We start from the raw sequence: 24972 nt of genomic DNA on the forward strand, positions 1-24972 counted from the left end.
TCCTGTATTATACAACTTTTTTTCAAATATGCAGAGATACCGTGCGCTTCTCTGTAACGTGTGGATGTCAGGAAACCTGTAGTTGCTCTTCAATCTTGTCAACATAAGTGCATGTGCATCTGATGACTCCTTCAGGGTTTGGTTTTTTTTTTTTTTCCCAATGATATTTCTATTTTTCACTTTCAGATTTAATTCAGTTAAAAAAATAATAAGTATGATACTCTCTGCCATGCTAAACTATGCTTAGTGGTAGTTTGACAATGCTGTGAACAGGAAAATTCTGTCCTTTCTTTCATTGAATTTCTCTAACCATTTCCTTCTGTCTGTTTAAACTGATCTTACTAATGTAGGGAAATCATTGCTCTTCTGGAAGACCACCTGTTCATTTCACCGGGACTTCCCACCTGCGTCTGTATGTCTTGGATAATATTGATACCTCAGGCAGTTGTGTTTTTGCTTAGAGCAGAAGTCATTACAAGGACAATGCCTGTTTGTCCTTTCCCTTTCTTTGAAATAGTTTTCAATCTTTTGCTTTCCTTTTGCCTTTCCAGGTACGCGTGTGTGACGTTAACTGGTTGTGATGTTCTTATGCCTGAACTAGCAGTCTCTGGAGGTAGTCATGGGTGCAGAACGTATTCTTGCCTTGACATTGCATGGTTCAGTACTGTGCTATGACATGGTAATACGTTTCTAGATCCAAATTAAAATCCCAGGGTGTAAGGATGTGCACGCTTAGGTCAGGGGCTGTTGGCACTAGTGTAAACATGTGAAGCCGTTCTTTATGGAGTTGGGTCGGCGCATGTGTTGTAGCAGCTGGGTCTTCATGTCACCTGCCCAACAACACGGGTTGTTTCTCTGCCTGCTTTGCTTTGGTAGTTTGTGTGCTGAAATTTTTTCACTCCTGTGACAGATTGTATTCTCCCCTCTGGCCCGTCAGAGTAAAAGATGCCCTGGATACTTGCAAATGCACAGATTCTGTTCTGTTCGGTCTGCTTTTCTGTGTGCAATGAACAGTCTTCTTTTGTATTAATTTTCAAATGTCTCTGTTGATTTCTAATTCTAGTAACTTTTGTCATTGTACTTTACAAATCTCACCTCTTCCTGTTACCATTTGCTCAGTCAGGTCTGGCTACTTCTCATTGTGTTTCTTTTGTTTCCTCAGTCTTGTACTGGCAGCGCTGTGCAAAAAGCTTATAATTCCTTTCCTGTCTTTTTCTGACTGAACAGGTTTAGCTATCATCTCTTCTATACTCATGCATGTTACTTGTTCCTTTGTGCGTTTCACAAGAGTGTCTGATGTGCTACCTGTGAAACGCTGTTGTGGATTCATGTGTTTTACAAAGCTTTGTTTTGTTTTGTTTTACTGTAGCCTCTGAACAAATATTTCACTGTTGCCCTACAAAAGAGATTTAATTAGTGACTTGCAGCTTAAGAGACTCTAGTCCCTCATACAAGAAAGCCGTTGCTGTCATGTTTATGATGACTATAAAGCCATTCAAACTGTAAACTCTAACTTTTCCTTACTGGATGAAAATAATAATTAAAAAATTAGTGGTATTTTTGGCCTTGTTGAATCTAAGAATGCTTAAGCCAATGCAATTTAATAATGCTGTGGGAAGAAATAGACTTGCCCTTCCCAGTGGCCTCCTCCTTGATCTTCCTTTTGTGCCAGCACATGCATTTGTACAACTGCATAAGACTGAAGAAATAAACTAGTTGGAGAAAAATGAGCATTTTTCATGTGGACCTCTTTTCCGAGTTGAGGACAGGGTGAACTGTGCATGGAGTGCAAGAAGAGGAGGTTTCTTTTATTTACTTCAAGATCAGCATCTGTAATCCACTGCTAAAACGCCTTTTATATTAGAATGCAGATTATGTGAGGTTCCCAGATAGTGTGACAAGTTTATTTGGGGAAATATTAGAATAAATCTATTCACATAGCTACTTGTGTGCAAGATACAAAAACCAGACTACTTTTTTTATTTTTCCTGTTTACTCATGTGTATAGATTAAATGTAATAAAACCAAACATGCTTTGAAACTCCATGAATTCTTTCTGTCAAGCAAACTGGCTAAAAAAATTCCTGAGTAAAGAGCATGGTACAGCAAACTCCAGAATAAAAATTCAGCTTGTTTAGTAGAAGTGTTGCTTTTACCCTGAGTATTTAACCATGAAAATTCAAGATGTAGAATTTCAGGTTTTCAGCTGTGAGATGTAGTCTCCAATAGTGTGATAATGCCTGTTTCTATTAAGAATGTTGTTTTTCATTATTTGTTACTGAATTTTCCTGAGGAGAAGTCTTACAAGCGGTAGTCAGCTCTCCTCTGATCTTAGCATGTGAACTGTAACTAGAACGTAACTTGGCCTGGTTGTTAGAAAATGTCACTATAACTCTGTATGGCCATTTAATCTTTCTTCTCTCTCCTAGGTTGCTTTAAGGCCTGAAAAGTTGACTGGAAACACCACCAGAGTGGAGGTTACAACACTGTGGTAAGTATGCTATTTTAAAACATAGAGGGGAGAAGCTGGGAAAGGAGCTGATATGGAATCATGAGTCCAGGAGTGAATCACTCAGTGATTAATTGTCTACAGCTTTGTGTGGGAAGATTAAAGTGCTGAGAATTTTAAAAGAGGAGAAGGCGGTAGCTGGTAGCACGTTCTTGCTCACAGTGAAGGAAGGGAATATGAATGCAGAGTATTAGGACAGGTACTTGATGCTTCACGTTTTCATAAAACTGTAAAATACTAATCCATTCATCATCACCATGTGGTTGCTAGTTATAGCATTATTATTTTCATTACTGCTGAAGTGGAAAACTGGGGAGAAACATGTTTTCCATTAATAATGTGCAAGTTTAGTGACGAAGTCAAAACTGGAAGTTGGCTATCCTTGACACCATACTCTACTAGCTTTTACTAATTAACTTTATTAGTTTGTAAGAATGCAATGGTAGTGGTAGTTTATCTTTGCAAAAAGGAAAGATTTTAGTCTCATTGCATGTTATATCTTACTACAATAGAACTAATCCAAAGTATTTCTAATGAGGTTATTTATTCTTTTTTTCCTCCCAAAGTGGCTTTCTAGAAGATGACCATAGAGGATCTCCCAGAACCTTCCGTAGAAGGAGATTCTCTCATTGAAAGAGAACGGTTCTTATTCTCAAACTCTGAAACATCTGTTACTTTTTCTGTTGCTGCAGCACCAATGCCTTCAGACTGTGGTATGTATTTTTAACAGAAAATGAATTTGTGATCAACGGAGAATAAATTTGAATAATAAATTTTAAGAAAAGCTGTCAACTCTTAATTTATTCCTTCTTTTCAGAAGTAGTTTACTGCTTGTAAATGAATTCTCTATTATTTTTTTAAAGGAAATGAAAGATGAAGACGCGTGCTTTTTCTGTTTTTCTTATTGCATGCATTTTAAATTATAATATCTTCTTCTTACTGTCTTCTGGGTGTGTGGTCAGATGTTTGTAGGTTTTTTACATCTCAGTGTAGAACTGGATATTGTGTTAAGATGTAAAATTGCAGTAATTAAATTTAGTTAAGCATATACATCGCATTTAAAATCTCTAGAGTTACACTTTTTCTCATGCTTTCAGTATGTAAACAATATAGGGGGATACTTCTGTTGGAAGTGTAGGTGTTTGTGGTGGTAAGGACTGTGAAATGAGTGTTAGAAAACTATAGCAAGTATTGGTGATCAGCTTTTGAAATAATGTTGAATTGTCTTTGCTTGTATAAATTATAATATTTTAAACAGGATATGTAATATATTAACGTGCCACTGTAGGTAAGGATCTGCATAGATAGCTACAATTATAAAGCCTTTGAATATTGCAGAAGATGTTAATAACATCTATATACCTTAAAAATTACTGCATCCACCTGTTTTTCCCATGCATTGATTAGAGCAATCAACTGTATTCAGGAAAAATAAATACATGTAACGTTCTGTCTTTGACAGACTCAGCATTCTGGAGACCTATTTGATGAGTTAGCACAGGTTGGAATTTTAACAGGTCCATAAGATATATTTCAATACATGAACATCTGTCTTTACATGGTTTAGCCCTGTTCTCATAACTTCTCTGTCCTATTCTACTCTTAAGTACTGCCATGGTTTATTCTGTTCTTCCTTCTTATCCCTTAGAAAAATTTTCCATTTTCTTTAAACATTGTTGTGTTGTGATATCTTCTAATAACACTACAATATTGCTACTGTCTGTCCTACTCGGTCTATGCCTACTCATTGAATAAAAAAAATTCCTTTTATAGGAGGTTGCTGTCATCTGTGTAACAGTAATATTACTGAATCTGGGTAAAGAAGGTTAAACCACAACAGACAAAGATTTTTGCTTATTACATTAAGTGCATTTATTTTTTCTTAATACAGTTGAGTACAGTAATCAATGCATGGGAAAGATAGAGGTGGAGAAAGTAATGTTTTAATGTATCTAGGTGCCATTGTCATCCTTTCGTGGAACTTTTTGTTTTAACGGATTTTCTGTAACATATCTTTGGTTTGCAAACACTACAGCTGATCCCGTTAAGCACTTATGATGGTTGTTATTAATACTTCATATATTCTCAGGTTTTTACCCTAGCATGCTGATTGTAACATTCTGTTAGAGTTGATTTCTGATATATAATTTGGTTCAGGTTTGTAGCTAGAAATCTTCCTGGTAGAGTAAGAATCATGCATGTTGTGTAAGATCATTAATTTTGTTGGCTAGTTGTCTGTTTACTTCATAGCTTTCAGCAATAGATCAGCTGTGGTTTATATGGAAGTTAAATATTAGTAGATAAATCAGATCTGTGTCAATGCATAGGATGTAGGTGAGAAGCACACTTTGTGTAGTGCTGGGAGATAAGGGGTTTGCTTTTTTTTATATGCTAGGTGCAAATACAAATTCATGCTAAATATCAGTGAAGTTGTCCTCCTTTTTCATTCTTATTGAATCATGGCAATGCGGTGAGAGGAACTCTAGATAGCCAGGAAGTGAGCTCCATATGTGCTTTTATCTGTTAATCCAATCTAGAAGTGCGGTATGCTCTTTCTGAGGAAAGGTTATGATGATTCATCCAGAGGTAGTTTATACCATGTCATACACCCAGATGGCTGATGCTCTATTTTACTTAACCTGTATGTCTGTCCTGAGAGCCTTGTATCTGCGATTGATGCAAGCTGACATTGTACATTTATTTGAAACCTTTTTAAAAGGCAACTCCCTGATAGCTGCAGCGGGGGTAAAAGTTCAGTGTTTTCCATGATTCAGTCACTTGCTGATGACAGTAGGTTCTGCTTCCATTCCCTCTCCTAATAGCCACTGCTATCCAGATTCTTTCATATAATTTTCCAGTTGGAAGAAATTCCACAAATTTTGAAGTACAGTATGTGTATACATGCACACACAAGTGCCTATAAGTAACGTGAAATATCATGCTTTAATAATAAGGTGGTTTTTACACCTATACTTTGGGTTGTCTGAAGCAACATGAGGCTTAAAATCTTGAAAATAATCTTTTTTTTTGATCTTGGTTTGGTGGCTTAATTTTTAAAGGTGTTACCTGCAGCTGCCACCAGCTGGGACTGATACATTCATGAAATATCTGAAAATAACGGAGGCCATAGAATGCCTTCCTGATTTGTCATGTGTTTATATTTTGGTATGTTTTATGTAAATTGTGATGGAACAAGAAGGAAAAGACGCGTTTTGTAGCATATGGAGAAATCATGTACGCATTTAATCACTGAGAGATCAAGAGGCTTGTCTGTGCTTGGGAACAGCTTAGAATCAGCAGTCTTTGGCTAGCTTGAAGCAAGAGTAAACCCTTATTAGCATAATCACTGCACATCTCTGTTAGTCCTTGCCTAAACTTAAAATCAGTCTTGGAGTATCATTGTATTGGTTGCCGATTCAAAGCTTTTTCAGAAGTATAAGCAAGACCTTAGTGTTAAAGGAAAACTAGACCAGATCTTAAAGAAAATTTTCTAAATTAATTCAACATTCTGATTTTCCAGTGTAATTAGTGGTGAAGTGACTCTCTCTGCTATTCTTTGTCTCTGAGTTTGAAAAACTAGATGCATGTTAAAACTTAAAATTGTACCTAATGATTCCTTTTTTTTAACAGAGTTTTCCTTCTTTGATCCCAATGACGCAGCATGCCAAGAAATACTTTTCAACCCCAAAACATCAGTTTCTGAATTGTTTGCTATCTTAAGGCAATGGGTTCCACAGGTCCAGCAGAATATTGATATTATTGGGAATGAGGTGAGGTATAAATGAAGATCCTTGAATGCTTTCAGTGTTAAAGAAATACTCCTTTGACAACAAATAAAACCAGTTCATTCAGAAGCAGAACTACTCATAAAAGCAGATACAGTTTCTGCCTTTCAACAAGTAGTTACTGATCAGTGCCTTGTATTCCAGGTGTTGTCAGCTTTCATTTGGAAAGAGAAAGATGAGGGATAAAAAGTCAGTACATTTGGATAGATGGTAGAAACGTTGTTTCTTTTCAAAGCAGTTGTTTAGAGACCCTTCACCTTGGTGTTTCAGTTTCCTATTTAGCAGTGATCACAAACTCCAATATATGAAGTTACAGTGAAGCCTGACCTTAAGGGCAATGTTTCCAAGGCACAAAATGAGTTAGGAACTGAAATCTCTTTGCAACCTGCAATAGGCTGCTTTCAGAAGACACCTTGTTTCTATTAATTTCATCCTACTTTCTTATTTTTCTTCTTCCGAATTACAGGCTTTTCTAAACAGGTGGAGAACTATAGTAAACATTCTTCCTACCATGGTATAACTGAGGGCTTTTTTTGCGGGGGAGGAGGGGAATTGTTGAGAGATCAAAGAGCAAGGGGAGAGACTTCATAAATGATGTCATTTTCCTATTGTTCAGTTAAGCAGTTAACTTTTCAACATGTGAAATGTTTGTTAGAAGTAATAATATAAAGAAGCTTTAAAATCTGTAAACAATGAAGGTTAATGGTATTCATATAATACTATTTATTACATTTGTGCATGTTGTTCAGTTCTGCAGTTACAGTCTATTCTGGCAGGCTTCTTTGTTATTAGCCATTGAAATGAATCCAGGAGTCAATATATCTGAAATAACTTACTAGATAATACTGATGTCACAGATATGCCAGAGCTAAAACCTGCTGCTTTTCCACTTCTCCCTCAGATCATTAAAAGGGGTTGCAATGTGAATGACAGAGATGGACTGACTGATATGACTCTCTTGCATTACACTTGCAAATCAGGGGCTCATGGTATTGGTGAGTAAAGAAACATCATTATAGATATAAAAACCTAATTCACAAAGGCTAATCCCACTGACTATTACAGAATTTTTTCTTGCAGTAGATTTTTTTTCTTTTAATGCTTGGTTTTGGCTCTTCTAGTGGTCATCAGAAAGGAAGATACAGAACTGTAGCGCAGTTATAGCTGTGGCAATCGGGAGTAAGTTGAGTTAGTGGTATAGGTATTGCAAATAATAGTACCAGCTTAACCACACATTTTTAACGTAGCAAAGGCTGTTTCAGACTGACATACAAACTGCGAACTAAGCTATCAACGGTTTTCTAACATTGGTGAAACTAGAGCATTAGGTGACTGGCTGTTCTTTTTTTTTTTTTTTCTTTCACCTTGATCATGTCAGAAGAAAACAATAATCTTTGTTTGCATTATTATGATCATAAGTACTGGAAATAAGAGCATATTTAACTCTGCTTGAACACCCATATTAGCTTTTCTATGTTATGCTACTTTTTTGTTGACCCTAACCCAGCTCTCCTCTGAGTTTGAACTAAGTTTCTGAGTGAGGTCTGGCATAGGGTAGCTTTTCTGGTGTTGGCAGATCTTTTAACATAAACTTCAGCATTGTGGTGTGTAATTTTTTTTTTCTTCTATCAGATACTAAAATCCCTGGGTTTGATGGGTGACACATTATTTACATTAGAGATAAACAGGTAGTGTTATTATATACTGTAGTAGAGATTTGAGTCCTTTATGATAAAAGGCAAAGATTTCTGCATCCTAATCCTAAAAAGAAAGGCATAGTAATTGTTCTGCTGTGAGCTTTAAGGGTTTAACGTACATTATGTGTAACACATAAGCATGTGCATGCTTTTTGAGGTCACGTAAATCTCTAATGCTTATTTTACAAAATTTGCCTTGCAGGTGATGTTGAAACTGCTGTAAAATTTGCGACGCAGCTTATTGATTTGGGTGCTGATAGCAGTTTACGCAGCCGCTGGACAAATATGAATGCCTTGCATTATGCTGCCTACTTTGATGTTCCAGAACTTATTAGTGTTATTTTGAAAAATGCAAAGCCAAAAGGTAGGCATTGTTACTTTTGTTTCATGCAGTTTTCCATATTTTGTTACTCTGTTGACCCTAAGCTGGTGTGTAGTGGTCTTTAAGTGTGGGGTTTATTTATCTATTATACATAAATAATTTCTAATTTCTTATTCTTTTAGTCAGCCTCATTGGTTCATTTTTTTCTCTTAACTTTTTTTTTTTTTTTTTTTTTTTTTTTTTTTGTGGTTTAAGCACTGATTCCATTGCTGGCTTTTAAACTTGAGCTTTGTACAAGATTAGGTAGAGAAGTATCTAATAGAATGGAAAGTAAAGAGGTTAATTCCAAGTTGTTGAGGACTAAGAGAATCTACGCAGAAAACAAAAGATGTAACTATTCTGGTAAATTCTTAGGGTTTTTAAGATTCCTTAAACACTGAGAAGTATGTCTGAAATGCTGGGAGAAGGGTAAAGGAGAAGTGGGGATTTGGCAACGGCATGTGGCAAACTAGTGACTGAAGCAACTTTGACATGCTCATTTTTCCCACTTCTCAGCTATCTAGAAGGTCATGTGTAAGGAACAGTTTGACTTTAGTGTTTGGCATGAATAGATAATACCTTTTGGAATGATAATATGAAGGATTGGTAATTGGAGAGTCCTATTTATACTAATGCAAATGGAAATACAGAAATGGTTCTGAACCAGAACCATTTGTTCCTAATTTGGTCAGGATATCAAAACCTGTAAGCAATTTTAATACTGAAATTGTACAAATGTTAATTTATTCTATTGAATAATCTTCTGATTGTGCCATTTTGCAAAATCATTAATGCTCTTTTTTTAGCTAGTTCTAGCTAAAGACTCTGTCTCAAAATTCTAAAAAGCTGATAGGTTTTTGGAGTACACAAGGCTTGCTTACCAGATCTTGACTCATCCTGGACGTAATTGTTAAACAGGGCTGTTATTGGTATGACATGTTTAAGAGGTAACAGGTATAGGTTGTAACTACCGTGCAGTCTTATTTTGTCTTTTGTTAAGTCCACATCACATTTCAATAGTCCGGTCTCCATAATATGCATCAGCAGATTAGGTCTTCTTTTGGACTTCGTTTGCATTTGGTGTTCTCATTTCCTCCTGTGCAGTGCCTACAGAAGTGGTGGGAATTTGCTCAGATTTCCAAGGAAACCACTCTGGATAAATGCCTTGGCAGTTGGCAACTCTTGGATAAGCAGATGATTTTTTTTTATCTCAGAAAATGTATAAAATTATTTGCCCTGTGAAATGAAAACAACGTATGGCCTGAATTAACAGAAAGAATAATCTTAGCTCCATGCTTCATCAGGCAGCATGCAGAGAAGGGAGGATGTACGTAGAAGGCAAATATGCCTTGGATGGATCCATACTGAACTGGAGGAAAAACAGTTGTTAATGTATAAATAACTTTTCAAGACAGTGGTATACTGACTCTTGAGACACCCATTGTGAAACAGTCAGTACCACTGATGTTTTCCTTTTGATTTACTGCTAAACTATTTCCTTTATGACACTTTACGGTTAAATTCTTAATACAGATTTACTCCTCAATTGTTAGAACAGAGAGCTAGTTTGATCTTAGATTTTTAGAGGTTTTAAATATAAAAATTGTGAAAGGCTTAAGAATTAGAAATGTTGTGTGGTGCCACTAGACAATGACTGTAATCTGCGTGGTTTGCTAATGACAGACCATTGCTGCATATTGATTTCTCCTAGATAGTTTGGGGGTAGTTACTGGGTAACGTTTGATATATATGTTTCTTCTTGTCACCTGTATTATGCCAACTTAGACCTAGAACAAAGCTGTAAGAAAACAGTGTTTAAATACTCCAAGCATGAAGCTTGCAAGTCTGAGGAAGTCACACTAGTCTAATTAAACAAAACAAAAAACCCCAAAACTCTACATGTCAGTTGCATGTACTCCTATTTTTAAAAGTAACTGTTGCTGACTTAGTAGCTGATGTTACTGATCAGTATTTCTGCAAATTGGTTCCTATGTGTGCAGAAAATACTTACTCGATAGCCTTATTAAACATGGAAGTTTCAATGGTTGTATACAACTACACGGCTTCTACTCAGTTTTAAACTGGTAATGGTCTTTTGACATTTGATAAATTAAACTTACATCTGCATACACAGCTGCTGTTATGATTGTGTCATGTGAATGCAGTCTTTTTTCATGCATGTGCCAATTAAATTTAAAATAGCTAAGTTTGTATTCATATTAGTGCAATTGTAAACCTCTTAAAATTTGATCCCAAATTTGTTACCTTTGATCTTTATCACTATGTATAAAGTTGACGTATCTATACAAAGACATATATATTTATATATTTTCTATATATGTTGATGTTTTATTTGCCCCTGAAATACTAGTTTAGTATAACTGTATAAGGATGTTGATACAGTTGGGATATACTTTGTTTATCACATTGTGAGAGGGGCTAGTGGTTTTTGGGGCAGAGACTGATACTGGAAAATACTGGGAGACTGTACAGCCCTGAGGTAGAAAGTTTTATGTTCTTCACCAGTATTTCAAATTGGAACATTATTGCTAAAACTTGTTGGCTTTTGTTTTTTTTATTAAATCAGCTGGCATTTTTAATTGTCGTATACATAATTGACTCAAACTGACATCTCTCTTGTATAGTTTAGGAGAGGGGCCAAAGACTAAACAGACGTTAGAACTCCAATCTTCTAGAACAGTAATAACTTCATAGCAGATTGAAAGATGTATTGGGAGCAACTGACAGAAATATATATTATGCTAAATCTCTTCTAGTCAAATGCAGTGCTCTATTTTCCAAACTATCAGTGCAAGACCCTTCAGAGTGCAATTCTTTGAAACCAAAGAAATTATAAAAATCACTAGCTCTTATTTTGTTCTTGACCATTAGTAATTGAATCAATGTAAAGCAGAGGTATAATCAGTTTCCCCTTGCCCCCCTACCTGCTCACAAAGGAAAACAACTTGTTGAAGATGCATCTCCTTTTAACATTTGACATCTAGAAGCAATAAATAGAAATATTTCTGAAACATTAGTTTACATGCGAACCTCAAGTTACTAACTTGTTAATCTTAGCACAGTTGATTGGGCATCCTGAATAGCAACAATTTTGCAGTTAAGTCATCAGTATTATAAAATGAATGAAAGTAAATGCTCATCTTCCAGACTGGTTCATGGTATGAATAAACAGATGTAGATAAGGTTGATGTTCTATGTAGAATTACTTCTCATATGCTTTTAGTACATAAATAATGGTGTCTCTATATAAATGTTAACATAATCTGTAAAAATGAATGTCCTCTCAAAGACTGCGTATGGTGAAATGTTCACGTAACAGACTTGCATACCTCACATGTGATGTTTAATTGCAGATGTGGATGCCACCTGTAGTGATTTTGATTTTGGAACAGCTTTGCATATTGCTGCATTTAACCTATGTACAGGAGCTGTCAAGTGTTTACTGGAACATGGAGCAAATCCTGCCTTTAGGGTAAGGAGTTAGGTTGTAGATTCACCAAAAGGTGAAAAAAGTACCTGGAAAATTTGAACAGTCTATCCAGGATTTTGGTTAGCTAAAAATGTGTTATATGGAGTGATAGTGCCTCATAAAAATTATTTATAACTCATAGTGGATGATTTTGTATGCTTTGTCATACTTGCGTGTTGAAGTTTGTGTTTTTGTGTCACAGTCTAGTTCATTAGTTCAAATAGCTTTCAAGATGTTCTTCTATTTGTTGCTTGAACTTTCATTTGTTAATACTCCTTTGTGTCTTGCAACAGTTGTCATGGCAGTGGTGGATCTTTTCAGAAATACAGGAGTGCAATCTGTGACCTCCAGAAATGCAGTGTATTGCTTAGCAGTAAACTTAGCATAAGTAGCTGAAAATGAAGAAACATTAACTGTCCTGCTTATTAACCAAATAAAAGGCCTGAGTTATAGTGTAAAGTGCTGCTATATGCATGTAGCCACAAATCTTGGGTTTTTTTGTGGGTTTTTTTGTTTTGGTTTTTTGTATGTTTTGGGGGGGGGGCGTTTAGCATAGGCAGTATCTCAGTTCTCCATTTTCAAATTCAGGGATTTTTTTTTTTTTATAATGAGAAATTATAATTGTCTTAAGGGTACTCAAAAGTCATTATTTTATGTATCACTGATGGTGTGAAATCTTCTGGAACATCATTGTTCATACAGTTCTTCACGATATTCAATCTAGATCTCTTTAAAAACGCTGTTTTTCTTCTTTGTCTCATTATTTAGTGTGCATGTACATGTTTCAAATTCTATGGCAGCTGTACGTTTAAGAGTCTGTTGACACAGGGAATACTGCTTTGTAGTTGCACGAGCATTCTGAGCTGGCAAAAGGTGGCTCTGCCCTTGAGAAAAGCAACGCTGTGCCACTGTGCCCACTTATGCCTTCTTGCCTCTGCTCTGCCCCCTGCCTTGTGTTGACACAAAGTTTTGCAGGGCACCTGATGGGCTGAATTGCAGGACTCATGTGACCGAAAGAATCGCTAATGTGATGACTAAAAACTCAAACTCCCCGCTTAACTTTAATGTAGCTATATCCTGTTTTTAAGGTACTGTGACTTGAATGGGGCTGACCTTTTACTTACAGAATGACTGTAGATTTTTAAGGAATGCTAAGTGTTTAATTCTTCAATCCCACAATAAAGTTCTGACCAGAGACTGTGTAGATTTTGCCTCTGTGAGGACAGCAGAGTGTAAATGCGGAGTAAGGATTATAGTTTTCTAGGGTTGAGACAGGGAGATTTATAGGGAGCTCAAGAAGGTTGAGCTTTTAGTCTGTTTTTTAAGGAAAAAAAGCAAATACAGTCTCGCTCTGCGTCATTCCCTCTGAGCTTCCAGTAATTTCTTAGTCCAGGGGCTCAGTTGAGACAAATCTGGAAGTCTGAGATAATTATGTTTCCACAAACTTCGTGAAAATTGGCAGATAGGTGAAGATCCATACTAATGCCTTTGCTGAAGAAAGCGTAGGTAGAACTTGCCATTGTAGCAGCCTGACAGCCCAACAGTGTCCTTGCTGTCTGGTCACCTGGCCTTGAGTTAAGGTTAACTCCAGGTGAGCTGGTACTCCAACAGCTCTGGCCTAGGGCGAGTATCACATGGGACACACAGCGTATCACAGTCACTGCTCTCTGGGAATGGGACGTGTTTGGAAAGGACTCCGTCCTTAATTCATCTCTCATGGAATAGTTTGTATCTAAATAAAGCTGAACAGATGTATTCAAGTATTTATGTGAGACATCAACTTTGTGTATTCTATACATGCAACATACATTAATTAAATTCTATCTTAAATTCGGAATAAGCCTTACCAAGGAGTAAACTATATACTGGGTAAAGATAAATTCTTTGGGAGGTGTTAGCTTTACAGTATTGGTGTTACAGACCAGAATTCTTGCTTAGTTTCCTAAATCTGTGTTCAGGTACACAGATATATACAGGTGTTTTTTTCATGTGTTCTAAGTATTAATGATGTTCGTAGGATTAAAAATTTTGGTAACTTAGCACTTTTGAAAATAAGACACTGTAAATGCTAGTTTATATACCTAAGGATGTTTTGGCAGCCTTATTTGAAAATTTGGATGTTTTTATAGTTGTTGATATTCTAGGAAAAATACCTAATGAAGAGGATTAAAAATTTCATAAACTGCTGTGGTTTTGCCTGATCAGGTTTATCTTGTCACAACATTAAACTCTATGTTTTGTTTCTACAGAATGACAAAGGGCAGATTCCAGCAGATGTGGTTCCTGATCCAGTAGATATGCCACTGGAAATGGCAGATGCAGCGGCCAGTGCAAAAGAAATCAAGCAGATATTGCTGGATGCAGTGCCTCTCTCCTGTGACATCTCAAAAGCCATGATTCCAAACTACGATCATGTCACAGGCAAGGCCATGCTTTTATCGCTTGGCCTGAAACTGGGAGATCGTGTTGTTATTGCAGGACAGAAGGTATGATGAGCAACCTGATACTACCCTCATAATTTCTGGACAGTCAATTTATTTACCCTTTTGGAGACATACCTCAAATTTGAGGGTCTAAAACACTTTCTGGAAGGTATGAACTCTGGATGGCAGTAAGGATCTAGTTACAGAAAGTAATAAGCTGAACAGTTATGTGTTAAAGTCACTACTATGAAAAGCTGTTTTGACAGGCACAGTCTGCATTTTATATCTGTAAACAATTTTTTAACAGTCTCCTATAGTATGTCAGCATGGCTCAGCTTTTATTAATGTTTTTGGTGTTGCATCAAAATGATGGTAAAATTTACAGATTACTTTGTGGGTTGCCCAGCTTTCAGTTATGCTTATGCATTTGTGAATTACCCCGATAGTTTCCAGAAGGCGGTAAAAGAAAACTTTAAATCTGCTTAGCCTGTAGCAACCCAGTTTCACTGGTGCAATGCAGCTAAAATCTTTGAAGCAGTCCTGTGCCAATGGGGTTGTTACACGGTTCTGTGGAAGTGCAAGAATGCAGCTAGTACTGGTCCAGCTCAAACGTGAGTAGCTTTTAAGAAGCTACCTTGCCAGACACATTTTAAAAAATGTATTTGAAAAAATGTAACATTGACATTGCAGTTAGTATTCATACCTTTTATTTGCTCTGATAGCAAGGGCTCTGAAATGATTTAAGAGTGCTAGAACTCTTACAGATTTCGGATGTTTTTTCTGGTAAATATTGAAGGCATTTGTGAGCAAAATTTTATGTTTGAGTAGCTTTACCTTTAATAATTTTTCTAGTATAACTTCAGATTTGTAATTGTCACAACTGAAGCATTCTAAAGTGAACTCCACTGAGAGTGCAAAGCAGCTTCCATTTTGTATTTTCATTTGGTGTATTCTTGAAATTGGGTCAGGAAAAGTGAAGGCATCGCGAGCTACGCAGAAGGCATTTTAACTGAATGACGTACAGGAAGCCACTTATTCTTTAAAGACAGAAGTTCATGGAAGTTTCTTTTACAGAAAGCCATAGCCCAGTGAAAGCTGGGGGAGATAATGTAACTGCAAGTTAATGGAGGCTTTATAGCAAGAAAGGGAAGAAACTAGTCTTCTTGTGTATATTTCCTCCAAGTAAGGCCCATAGAACTGTTTGTACTGTAATGTGCTTACCATCTATGGATAAAGCTTCCTGGGTTTGGTTACTTTTTTTTTTTAACCGAGTATGCTGTTACAGTGTTTTTTAAGAAGTTGTTGGAAGCTGTTTTTCTGCTGCCAAAGGCCAGCAGGGCTTTCCAACTAGTTTTTAAGGGAGCCAAAGCTGTCATATGGCAGGTGGGAAGGAGGAATGTGATTGTGCTTTTTGGTCTTCCTTTTCCGCGTCTGCTTTCCTCCGTTCCTTTCTTTGTGTGCGAGGAGCTGTTCTGCATTACTCCCACAATGTTTCCCATCCACTTTCTCCATTTGTCTGAATGGAGAAGTTGATCTCAGCCCTCTCTTCCCCTCCCCCTTGATACTCATAAATGTGTGCAGGGTGGAGCAAAAGTGAGAACAGGATGATGAAATGGTGCCAATTCTTAACCTCCTCTTGGAGCAGTTCTCATTTCCAGAATATGGAAGCTGGGATGAGGGCACTAGAATGGCAGCATTTTTACGAGCAACGTTTATGGATTCCTGTTCTCTTTCCTGCTTCTGCAGTCTCCTAATAGATGGGCTTTAATGAATCTGGAAAGCCAAACACAGTAGATGCCAGAGGGAAAATGGATTCCTCTCTTGATTCCTACTGCACCTGTCATTCTAGTTGTCTCACAGGGTAGGAAGCTGTCTGTGTAAGCAGGTGTTTATGTGTACATGACTTGGGGTCCCCCAGCTTCATCGGCTCCTGCCGTGCTAGATTGTATGTTATCTGAATGGACACTCAGTGAAATGTGAGTGCAGGGAAACCACCAGCTGGGAGAAAACTCTTCTCCTGTTCCTGCTGTGTTTCTCGTGTGCAAGAGGTCCTCTGCTCCTTGTTTGCATGAGTCCTAGGATTTGTGCAAAATTGGAGCCTCAGTTTTGCCATCTCCACCTCCAGTTTAAGACGCCTGCTGGTCTCTTCTCTCTGCTCAGTAAGTGCCCTTTGGCTGGTGCCTGTAGAGCAGAGGAATCTGTTAGGCCGCTTGGCCAAGCTTCCTCTGGCTGAATTTGATCTCTAGGTTGGTAGCTAAAAAGTCTGAGTCTAGATTAGTGTGATGTACCTGCCTGTAACAGTCAAGTTTAAAGCAGATCTTCAGAGTAAAAGAAGAACAGGCTCTGGGTCACATTTATTTCTTTACAGAACATTAAGAAAGAGTAGCTGGAAGGTTTTATAGTAAAGAAAAAAAAATGGTTTCCTGTCTGTTTACTCTCTGAGGGCTGGATTAGACAGTGAAGTCATAGTCAAAAATGAAGTAAGAGTCTTAAGGTCTATCAATGAGATAATGAAAACAGAGCAACTGAAAGATCAAAGGTTTTTATTACTAAAACTAATTTAAAAATAAAATTTAAAAATGAATTTAAATCAATGTTAAATGCATCTCTGTTAGTTATTCCTCCCCCCATTTGGTTGAAGTGTGTGAGCTTATAAGGTATGTTTGTGGAGACTGAGGTGCACCAGCAAGGCTGGTCTGTCTTGATATTCTTGATATACTTATCTGTTCAGAGTATATAGTATAGTATATATTGAAACGACAACAAAATGTTTAAAACATTTGGCTGGCTTTTGAAATTTTGTTTAATCATAAGGAAGGAATAAGACTTATGAATCTTTTCCAAAGAAAAAAATTAAGTATGCTCTGAAGTTTACCCTTTAAGCTTTGCTATATTTGTATACTTATATGTATATATTTATACAGACACAGATATATTTATAGAATTTTTTATCTAGTATTTCCATGGAATCTCCAGTTCAGCCAGATACCTAGCCATGATTCTGGAACTACTGTTGTGGAAAGGCACTGAAAGTAAAGCTTCCCGTTAGGCATGTACTCCTGTACCTTGCTGACTTGGAGCTGTATTGTACAGCAGTGCTTACTGTCTAATTCTTGTCTGTTATGAGATCTGTCAATAACCACTGCTTTTGTTTAATACAAAATATACACAGAAGGACTAAGACGTTTTGGAAAATGCATTGGCTGGCATTGAAGGATAGGAATGTCAATAATTGAGGGAGATTATGTTTGTATTTCTCTGTTTTGATCAAAAGCTTGGAGGTGACTTGCCATCTCCATAATCTATACTATATTCTCATGAACAATACTTGTTTAACAAAGTCATTCTGTGTTGATGCTCTTTGTGTTAGGTTGGTACATTAAGATTTTGTGGCACAACGGAATTTGCCAGTGGCCAGTGGGCTGGTGTAGAGCTGGATGAACCAGAAGGAAAGAACAATGGAAGTGTTGGAAAAGTCCAGTACTTCAAGTGTGCACCGAAACGCGGTATAACCTGTAATTTTTTTCTTAAATTTTTTAAAAACCTGAATTTAAAAAAAAGCGTTGGACAATATGAACCTTTTGGGAGCATAGAAACAGCTAACAAATTCTGTTGCTTTTCTTTGTAGTGGTTTATTTGTTTGGTTTACTGATTCTTTTAACTGTTCCTAGTGTTTTGGCTGCAACTATTTGTAAAACCACTGAAATAACCAACCAGTCAAAACTTCTGGTTATTTCCTTGAAACTGTGAGATCATTATCTTTCCTGTTTTTTCATCTATATTGTTGAAACTATTTTTTTGTGTTGTAACAATAATGGCCATGTTTCTTTACCTACTTTGTCTTCCTTTTTAAGAGATTCATGCTTGTAGTTGTTTTCTAACTTTCAGCTTGAGATATTTTAATTGATATTTCATGGACAGTCATGATATAAAAAGTCTTGTGTTTTGTAACACCAGAGACTGGATGTTACTGTTAGGACAAAAAGGAGATTCTAATCGATAGTTTTACTGACTTCCTGAATTACTCTGTTCATATTGCTTGATAAGCCTTTTGGTTTCACTGTCCATTTGAGCTAGCCCTTCCTACCCTACAAGTGCTCTGACAACATAGCAAGCTATGATTGTGGCTGAAAAAACCCTAAATTAATTGATGTAAGAGATAATAGCCTGAAAATTTTGTTACATTAATATTACCCCTGGTTCTTTTTTGGCACATACAATTTTCTCTCCAGGTATCTTTGCACCTCTTTCTAAAATAAGCAAGGCTTCTGATCACAGAAAAAGCTCTGTACGAAGTTCTTCCATGCGGTCTTCACCTTTGGTCAAATCCAAGAAAATAGATGTGACGCATGTAACTTCCAAAGTGAATTCTGGTGAGTATTTTCTTCTATGTTGAGAAAGGATAGAGAGATACTAATCTTTAAGAATTAGCACCAACCCTGTAAATCTTTGTATTAAAATACTTGTTTGAAATTAGTTCATCACTTGGGATGAGAAGGTGATAGCCTGTAAACTGGTACTGGAAGGACATTGTGTGTAGCTGTATAGAGATTTGATGTGCTATGACAGGTTATAGTCTTTACATATTCTCTAAAGAAAAAAAAAAAGCTCCCCACAACATTTATTCTTGAGCCATTAAAGTAATTTCTGATTGGCTGTGACACCAGTTAAATGTCTAAACTTAATGTGATTCCATTTACTAAGATCTTCTTGGGTAACTTGAAACATCTCACTAAAATAGTGAAAATCTAGAAACTAATCTATATACACCTTTATGTACAGAAATTGAAGAAATTTAATTTATATTCTGGCAAAATTATCAAGGAACTGTTTAACCGATTGTATTTTATCTGCCAATTAAGTTATCTGAGTAAAACCAGATGCAAATGAGAAGAGAAAGGATGTCCTGGTAATACGGTCTCAGTCTACTGATTGGAGTTACAGGCTCAGTCCCTGACTCTGGTTTAGTTTCTTAGTAATTTACTCGAATTACTTAATCCTTCTGTGTAAGTTCCCTCCTTGGGAAGTTAGAATTATGCATCTTTTCTGTCTGTTTAGTTTCGAGGGTGTTTGGAGTACAGACTCTTCCCTGCTGTGTGCAGTGCCCACCATGCATAATCTGGCCCTGTGTCTGGCTGACTACATAATAATGTCGTTAAAAGAAATGCTAATGTAATATATTTGCCTTTTGAACCCTGTTTAGGTGACTCATACTAAGGTGGCACAGCTTAAGGGATGGAAGATACGCATACATTCTCATCAAATTTACTCAAGCACCCTATAACACTACACACTTTTACCAGTAATACGCAGGGTATAGAAACACTGCCAGGCTGGTGGAAGAAGAGATGCATTTTGGCAGCATTTTGGATGACTTATGTAACTCTTCTCTATGTAGATTGAGGGCGAAGTAAGCTTTAACTATGTGTGTTTACAATTAGCACAAGATCTAAGCTATTTATAAATGGTCATCTTGCATAAAAAGCTTCTCAGAATAATCGCTTTGTTAGGAGTATAGCTCAGGAGCAGATCTAAGCTGACGTTCTCTGTTAAATATTTTTCAATGTTTGATTTAGTTTGTTGTGAACTGTTTGTAACTCATTAAACTATAATGGAAAGGACTGTTTCCTTTGTCACAGACGGTGTGTTCCAGACAGTTTAGCCATAAACCGCCTTTCCTGCCACAAAGGTGCATTTGTGTCTTTGTAAATTTTACACATTTGATACTTTGCTTTAGGTAAAAATCAGTGAGTTATGCATCACCTGCCCAGCAGAGCTTACATCCACTAACAGTAATCTGGAAGCTGCCGTTTGTAAGATGTTCTTGTGTTGAAAGGTCCATTAGAATTAACGCGCCTGGCTGATTCACTGTCTGGAGTGGGAGGATAAAGCTGCAAAGGCAGAACTTTGTTTTGCAGTGTTTACGTGCATCACCAGATTACATTTCTTTCCTTTAAACTTCATCCCTGCAATACAGTAGTCTGTAATGATCCAAGAAAAATTAGTATGCTTTTTGTAGATATGGTTATAAGCTGCAAAGTAAAATATAATGCTGTATAGAGATTTTCAAATTTGATTTGTTTCTACTGGATTTGAATAACCCATCAGATTGATGATAATAGGTCTTTTTCAAGTTTTTAGGAAAAGGATTACTAAGATCAAGTTGAGAAATGTGTTATCAGTCACAAACACTATTTTTTTGATCTGATGCCTTAATAGCTAAACCATAAAATTTTGGAAAATACAGTACACTGGCAAACTAGTTCAGTCCCTGTAGCTGAATTAAGCCAAGAGATGTAGTTAAGTAAAAAAGATGTGATTTTTCTTTCATGACAGGGAGGGGATAAATCATAGATAAGCTTGTTCTTCATTGAGTTAGGGTAGGAAACTGTCAGAAATGCAAAATGACTGTTCACAAATTATAACTTAGGTGGCAGTACTAGTTCATATGCCTATCTCAACATTGCTGTTCTAAGAGTGAGGCTCTTAAAAATCGTATTGGCATACGTACTTCATTATTTGTAGACTGAAGGAAGATTTGGTCTCAAATCTCTCTCTCAAAACTTAATTGTGTAATCTTTAATGCAGAAATTGTGAAATTAATACTAGTGAATGGTATATCTTAAGTACTATAAAAGTGAATGTTGTGTGTATAATAGATGTAAATGTTTGAAAGATTTAAGTGGAACTCCTTCAATATAAACATTACTATTTTGCAGACAATTTGTTTGGCAAGATTGGACTGTTTTAATGTGTTAAGGGGTTTAACATCTGTGCTTATCCATCAAAACAGTTCTGCAGTCTTGTTTTACCCATTTATCAAGAGTCTAAGGAATTGTACAGTTTTATCCGTTTTGTCCATGCATTCGTAAATCTGTCCAATTGTTTTCATACATGACTTTCCTGTAAAGTTACTGTTCACTGTTAGGATGTATATATTTAATTGTATATATTCTTTCTACAGGCCTACATATGGCAAAAAAAGACAGTGTTTCTGAAACCAACTTTATGACTGCTAACAGGCGAAAAACTGTATCTGCAAAAGACGGTAAGTAATTTTTTTTTATTTTTTAAAACCTTGAGAAAAATTTTGGGTAGGGCAGAAGCAGTATTATTACTGCCTTACCTCTGTAACAGTCCTGTATCTACACCATAAAAAAAGTTGCCTTGCCTGTCTGTATTCAAGTCCCAAGCAGGCTGTACACATTTAGTTTAGTAGGAGTAATTTGTGTGGATATTTGGTTGGCATTCTGTGTTGGTTTGGTAACAGCTTCTATCCATATACATGGACAAGAATATAGACAAGCCCTTAAAGCTAAAAGCTGTCCCTTAGTAAATGATGTTACAGAGGATCTGCAGAATTACCTTCTTAGGTTTCTGAGGGAGACCTTTTGCCCTGTATCATTACTGCGTAGATTTTGATGAAGAACTGTGCATGTATTCTGTTGGCGTTTTTATTGTCTGTATGTTCAAGCTTGTATAATAAACTGTTATCATCTAACAGCACTTAACAGTCTTGGCATTGTATCATGGAAGACTCATAATAACAAGCTTCAAATATGAAAAATGAAACTCTAGCTTTTTAAAAAGTTCCTTTTACATATGAATCATTCTCTGCAATTATCTAGTTTCAGAATTGGATAGTGACTTCTACTGCATCAGTATTTTGTTTGCTGAACTTTAAACATAAAGGGACCTTGCTTTCAGGGGTGTCTTTAACAAATGGTAAAAATTAGGTCTCCTTTGATGTTTTGTCTATAAAATCATACTCTAAGTGTTCGTAAAAGCAGTATTTCTTTGAAATAATTTGAAGTGGGAATTTGAATATACCTTCTTTGAAGGAAAAGCATTTTTTTAGATCCTCTGTCAGTGAACAGTTGTGAGAAAGACACTTGGGGAAGAGGCTAGCGTAAGGTATTTAAGCACTGTCCTGTATGATACATTCTCAGTGGTGAGCTAAAGAACTTGTGTAGACAGAGATTTCCAACATTTTGTTCATGGAGGGCACTTAATGGCTTGGTCTTCAGGTTCTGGTCACACAATGAAATTATTTGGCAGGACAGTGTGTCAGTTTGATGGATACAATATAATATCTGCAATTAATAGGACCCCAAAGGCTTTGCAGGCTTTACGTGATGTGGAGTGAAGCCTCATTTTGGGATTTAGTGGTTTAGATGATACTGCTATAAGGCAGGTGCAGAACCTTTAGGAAAATCCAACATCTAAGTAGCTGGCAGTGGTTCTTTGGCAAAGGCGGTGGCTATTTCAGCTTGAGGTTTTTCTGGGGTTTGTGCTGAGTCTTGTAATATTTTTTTTTTCAAAAATTTTTTTTTTTTGACAGAGTCTGTTCATGAAATTTGCAGATGATGCCTGGCAGATAGTTGAGTGGTTTAATATTAATAAATCCCACGCCCCCTGCCCCCCAACCCTTGACAAATTGGAAAAAACATCTTGGGGGGGAAAAAAGATGCAGAAAAGTAAGGAGAACTACAAAGTTATATATATATAGTAAGGCTGAAACAGTCAACTGTATAAATACACCCTGGGAGTGACATGCCTGGTAACAGTTTGTAGAAAAGGACATGGGGATATTGAGTATTACACGGTAAACATGGGTCACCTATGTCATACTGTTGCAAGACGGGAAACATACTGGAATGTATAAAAAGGAGTGTCAGCTGTGAGATACATGAAGCGACCTGGATGCTTTACTTGGCATGAGTAAGGCCTCAGCTGAAACACTGCATTTAGTTTAGACACTGCATTTCAAAAAACATGTGAATCATCACATGGAGAGAATTCCGAGAAGACACCACAAGAACTGGAGGTATAAAACATGACTTAGGAGAAAAGACCGTTGGAATTTGTGTTGTGTGATTAAAAAGACAGAAGATTAAAGGGGTAAACCAGGAAACTTTCAAATACAAAGAACAGGATAGCCCGTTCTGCATGTGTAATGAGAGTAAGAAATCTTGAGCTAAAACTGTGGTAATTTAGGTTTATATTAGAGGGAAAAACCCCTTTAACAGTACAGATAATTATGTGGTGATATACATTGTTGAGGAAGTCCGAAGATCTCCGCTATGGGAGGTTTTTAAGAACAGGTCAAACACTCACCTGTCAGGAGTGATCTAACAAATAGTTGTTTTGCCTGATGGAAGAGGAATTGATTATAGGACCTGCTGAAGTCCCTTCTGCTCTTCCTTCTCCCGCCCCATGATTTCCCACAAAATGAAGCATCTCAACGACTGGTTTAGTTTCAGCAGCTTTGGTGGTGTTCATGTGAAAGTGGTAGGTGGCCTGACCTCCAGTGAATCCATCGCTGGACTGACTTCTAAATATGGACTTGCAGTATGTGTTCACAAATGCAAGCGTAAATTTATACCTTGGACTTGGAGTTGAAGTTTGCCTGTTTAGTCACCATTTATTTAGTAATTTGCATTTTCTTCATTGTAGCATAGCTGCAGCCAGTATCTGAGAGTCTTTGTATTTCTGTGTCCAGATACCTAAGCTTTTGCTTTGACCCACTGCATTTGCCTTTCTACAGTTCTTTACTGTTTTGCCAAATTGGAGGATTAAATTATATTGAAGACGCTAACCCTGTGTCGATATCAAGGTGCTTTGCGAAAACTAGTGAATTAAGCCTCTCAGAGTTCTGGAAAGTTCGATAAGCAATATTATCTTCATTTTCCACACTGAGAAACTGAGGCATAGACATGTCTTGCTGTACCTGCCTCTCTTGCTGTACCTTCCTCACTTTGGGCAGAAGGTGGTAGGAAACGGGAGAACTGGGAGAGCCTTGAAAAGGAAGGAGGAAAGCCGAATGTAAGTCTTATCGGACAGTTTAGACATCAGGGTTTGCAAATGGAGATAAAAGTGATTTATTTCCCATTCTTATTTTATAGTACAGATTTTAATATTAATACAGTATGTAATGGAATATAGTAGGCTTTAATCCAGACAATAATTCACTCACATAATATCACCTTCCTTCCACTTTTCATCAAATCTTTAATAGGCTGGATGCTGAAAGTGTGGTGGTATGATCTCTTATTACTAAGGCTCCCATATTTTAATAAATATGCTTGGGACTGTTTAGAAGAACTTTCATAGAGTAATAAAGAGGTGGCTTCCTCTTCCAGCACTCAGCTATCACCTTATTCCCAAGGCAGGGTCAGATGTACCTGTGTCATTCCTGACAGGTGTTTGTGTAAATGCTGCTTAATGACTTCTAATTTTGGCTCTTTACTTTGTATTCTGCCCATCATGGAGAACAGATAATTTCCTTCTTACAGAAGCTTTCCCTTCTGCTTAACCTGTCCTTTTCCAAATATGATCTCTGAAGGACTATTTCCATTTATGTCTTTTAGGTTTTCCTGGGTATAGCAGCTCTTCCTCTTCTACTACCTCCTTGGAAGGCAAACAGAATTACTCCAAGAAGCGGAACTCAACTAGCAGCAATAAAAAGGCGGTGACTCGCGTGTCTTCTGCCTCATCTAAAATTGGTGCTGGTACGGTCTGTTTTATTGAGGTGTATTTTCACAGGTGGGAATTTACTGCTGTTTTGAGTGCTTATGTAGAACTACTTGTGCCGTTTCAGAATCTGAGATAGTTCAAGACAGACACTTGGGAAGTAGTTTAACCATAAACTTAAGCTTGGCAACTTTTAAAAAAAATTTTTGGAACATCTTCAAGATGAAAAGTGTT

At 36.8% G+C, this 24972-nt stretch overlaps 1 protein-coding gene across 4 annotated transcripts in view; it reads left to right on the top strand.

The window, feature by feature from the left end:
* Positions 1–24972, top strand: part of CLIP4 (CAP-Gly domain containing linker protein family member 4) — a 32794-nt gene that overhangs the window by 978 nt on the left and 6844 nt on the right. For 2 of the 4 annotated variants that reach the window (XM_030035069.1, XM_030035068.2), the window contains 11 exons: positions 2430–2491; positions 3076–3222; positions 6140–6279; positions 7196–7289; positions 8194–8355; positions 11727–11845; positions 14092–14328; positions 17636–17771; positions 18498–18638; positions 21230–21313; positions 24636–24776. In XM_030035069.1, coding sequence (XP_029890929.1) covers positions 3090–3222; positions 6140–6279; positions 7196–7289; positions 8194–8355; positions 11727–11845; positions 14092–14328; positions 17636–17771; positions 18498–18638; positions 21230–21313; positions 24636–24776 — 1387 coding nt within the window. In that variant the 5' untranslated portion in view covers positions 2430–2491; positions 3076–3089. Of the gene's footprint in view, positions 1–551; positions 614–2429; positions 2492–3073; positions 3223–6139; positions 6280–7195; positions 7290–8193; positions 8356–11726; positions 11846–14091; positions 14329–17635; positions 17772–18497; positions 18639–21229; positions 21314–24635; positions 24777–24972 lie in introns of all 4 variants that reach the window. The other 2 variants (XM_030035066.2, XM_030035067.2) reach the window with 2 other exon arrangements.

This window comes from Aquila chrysaetos, chromosome 13, assembly GCF_900496995.4.
Source record: "Aquila chrysaetos chrysaetos chromosome 13, bAquChr1.4, whole genome shotgun sequence".
Classification (NCBI taxonomy): domain Eukaryota; kingdom Metazoa; phylum Chordata; class Aves; order Accipitriformes; family Accipitridae; genus Aquila; species Aquila chrysaetos.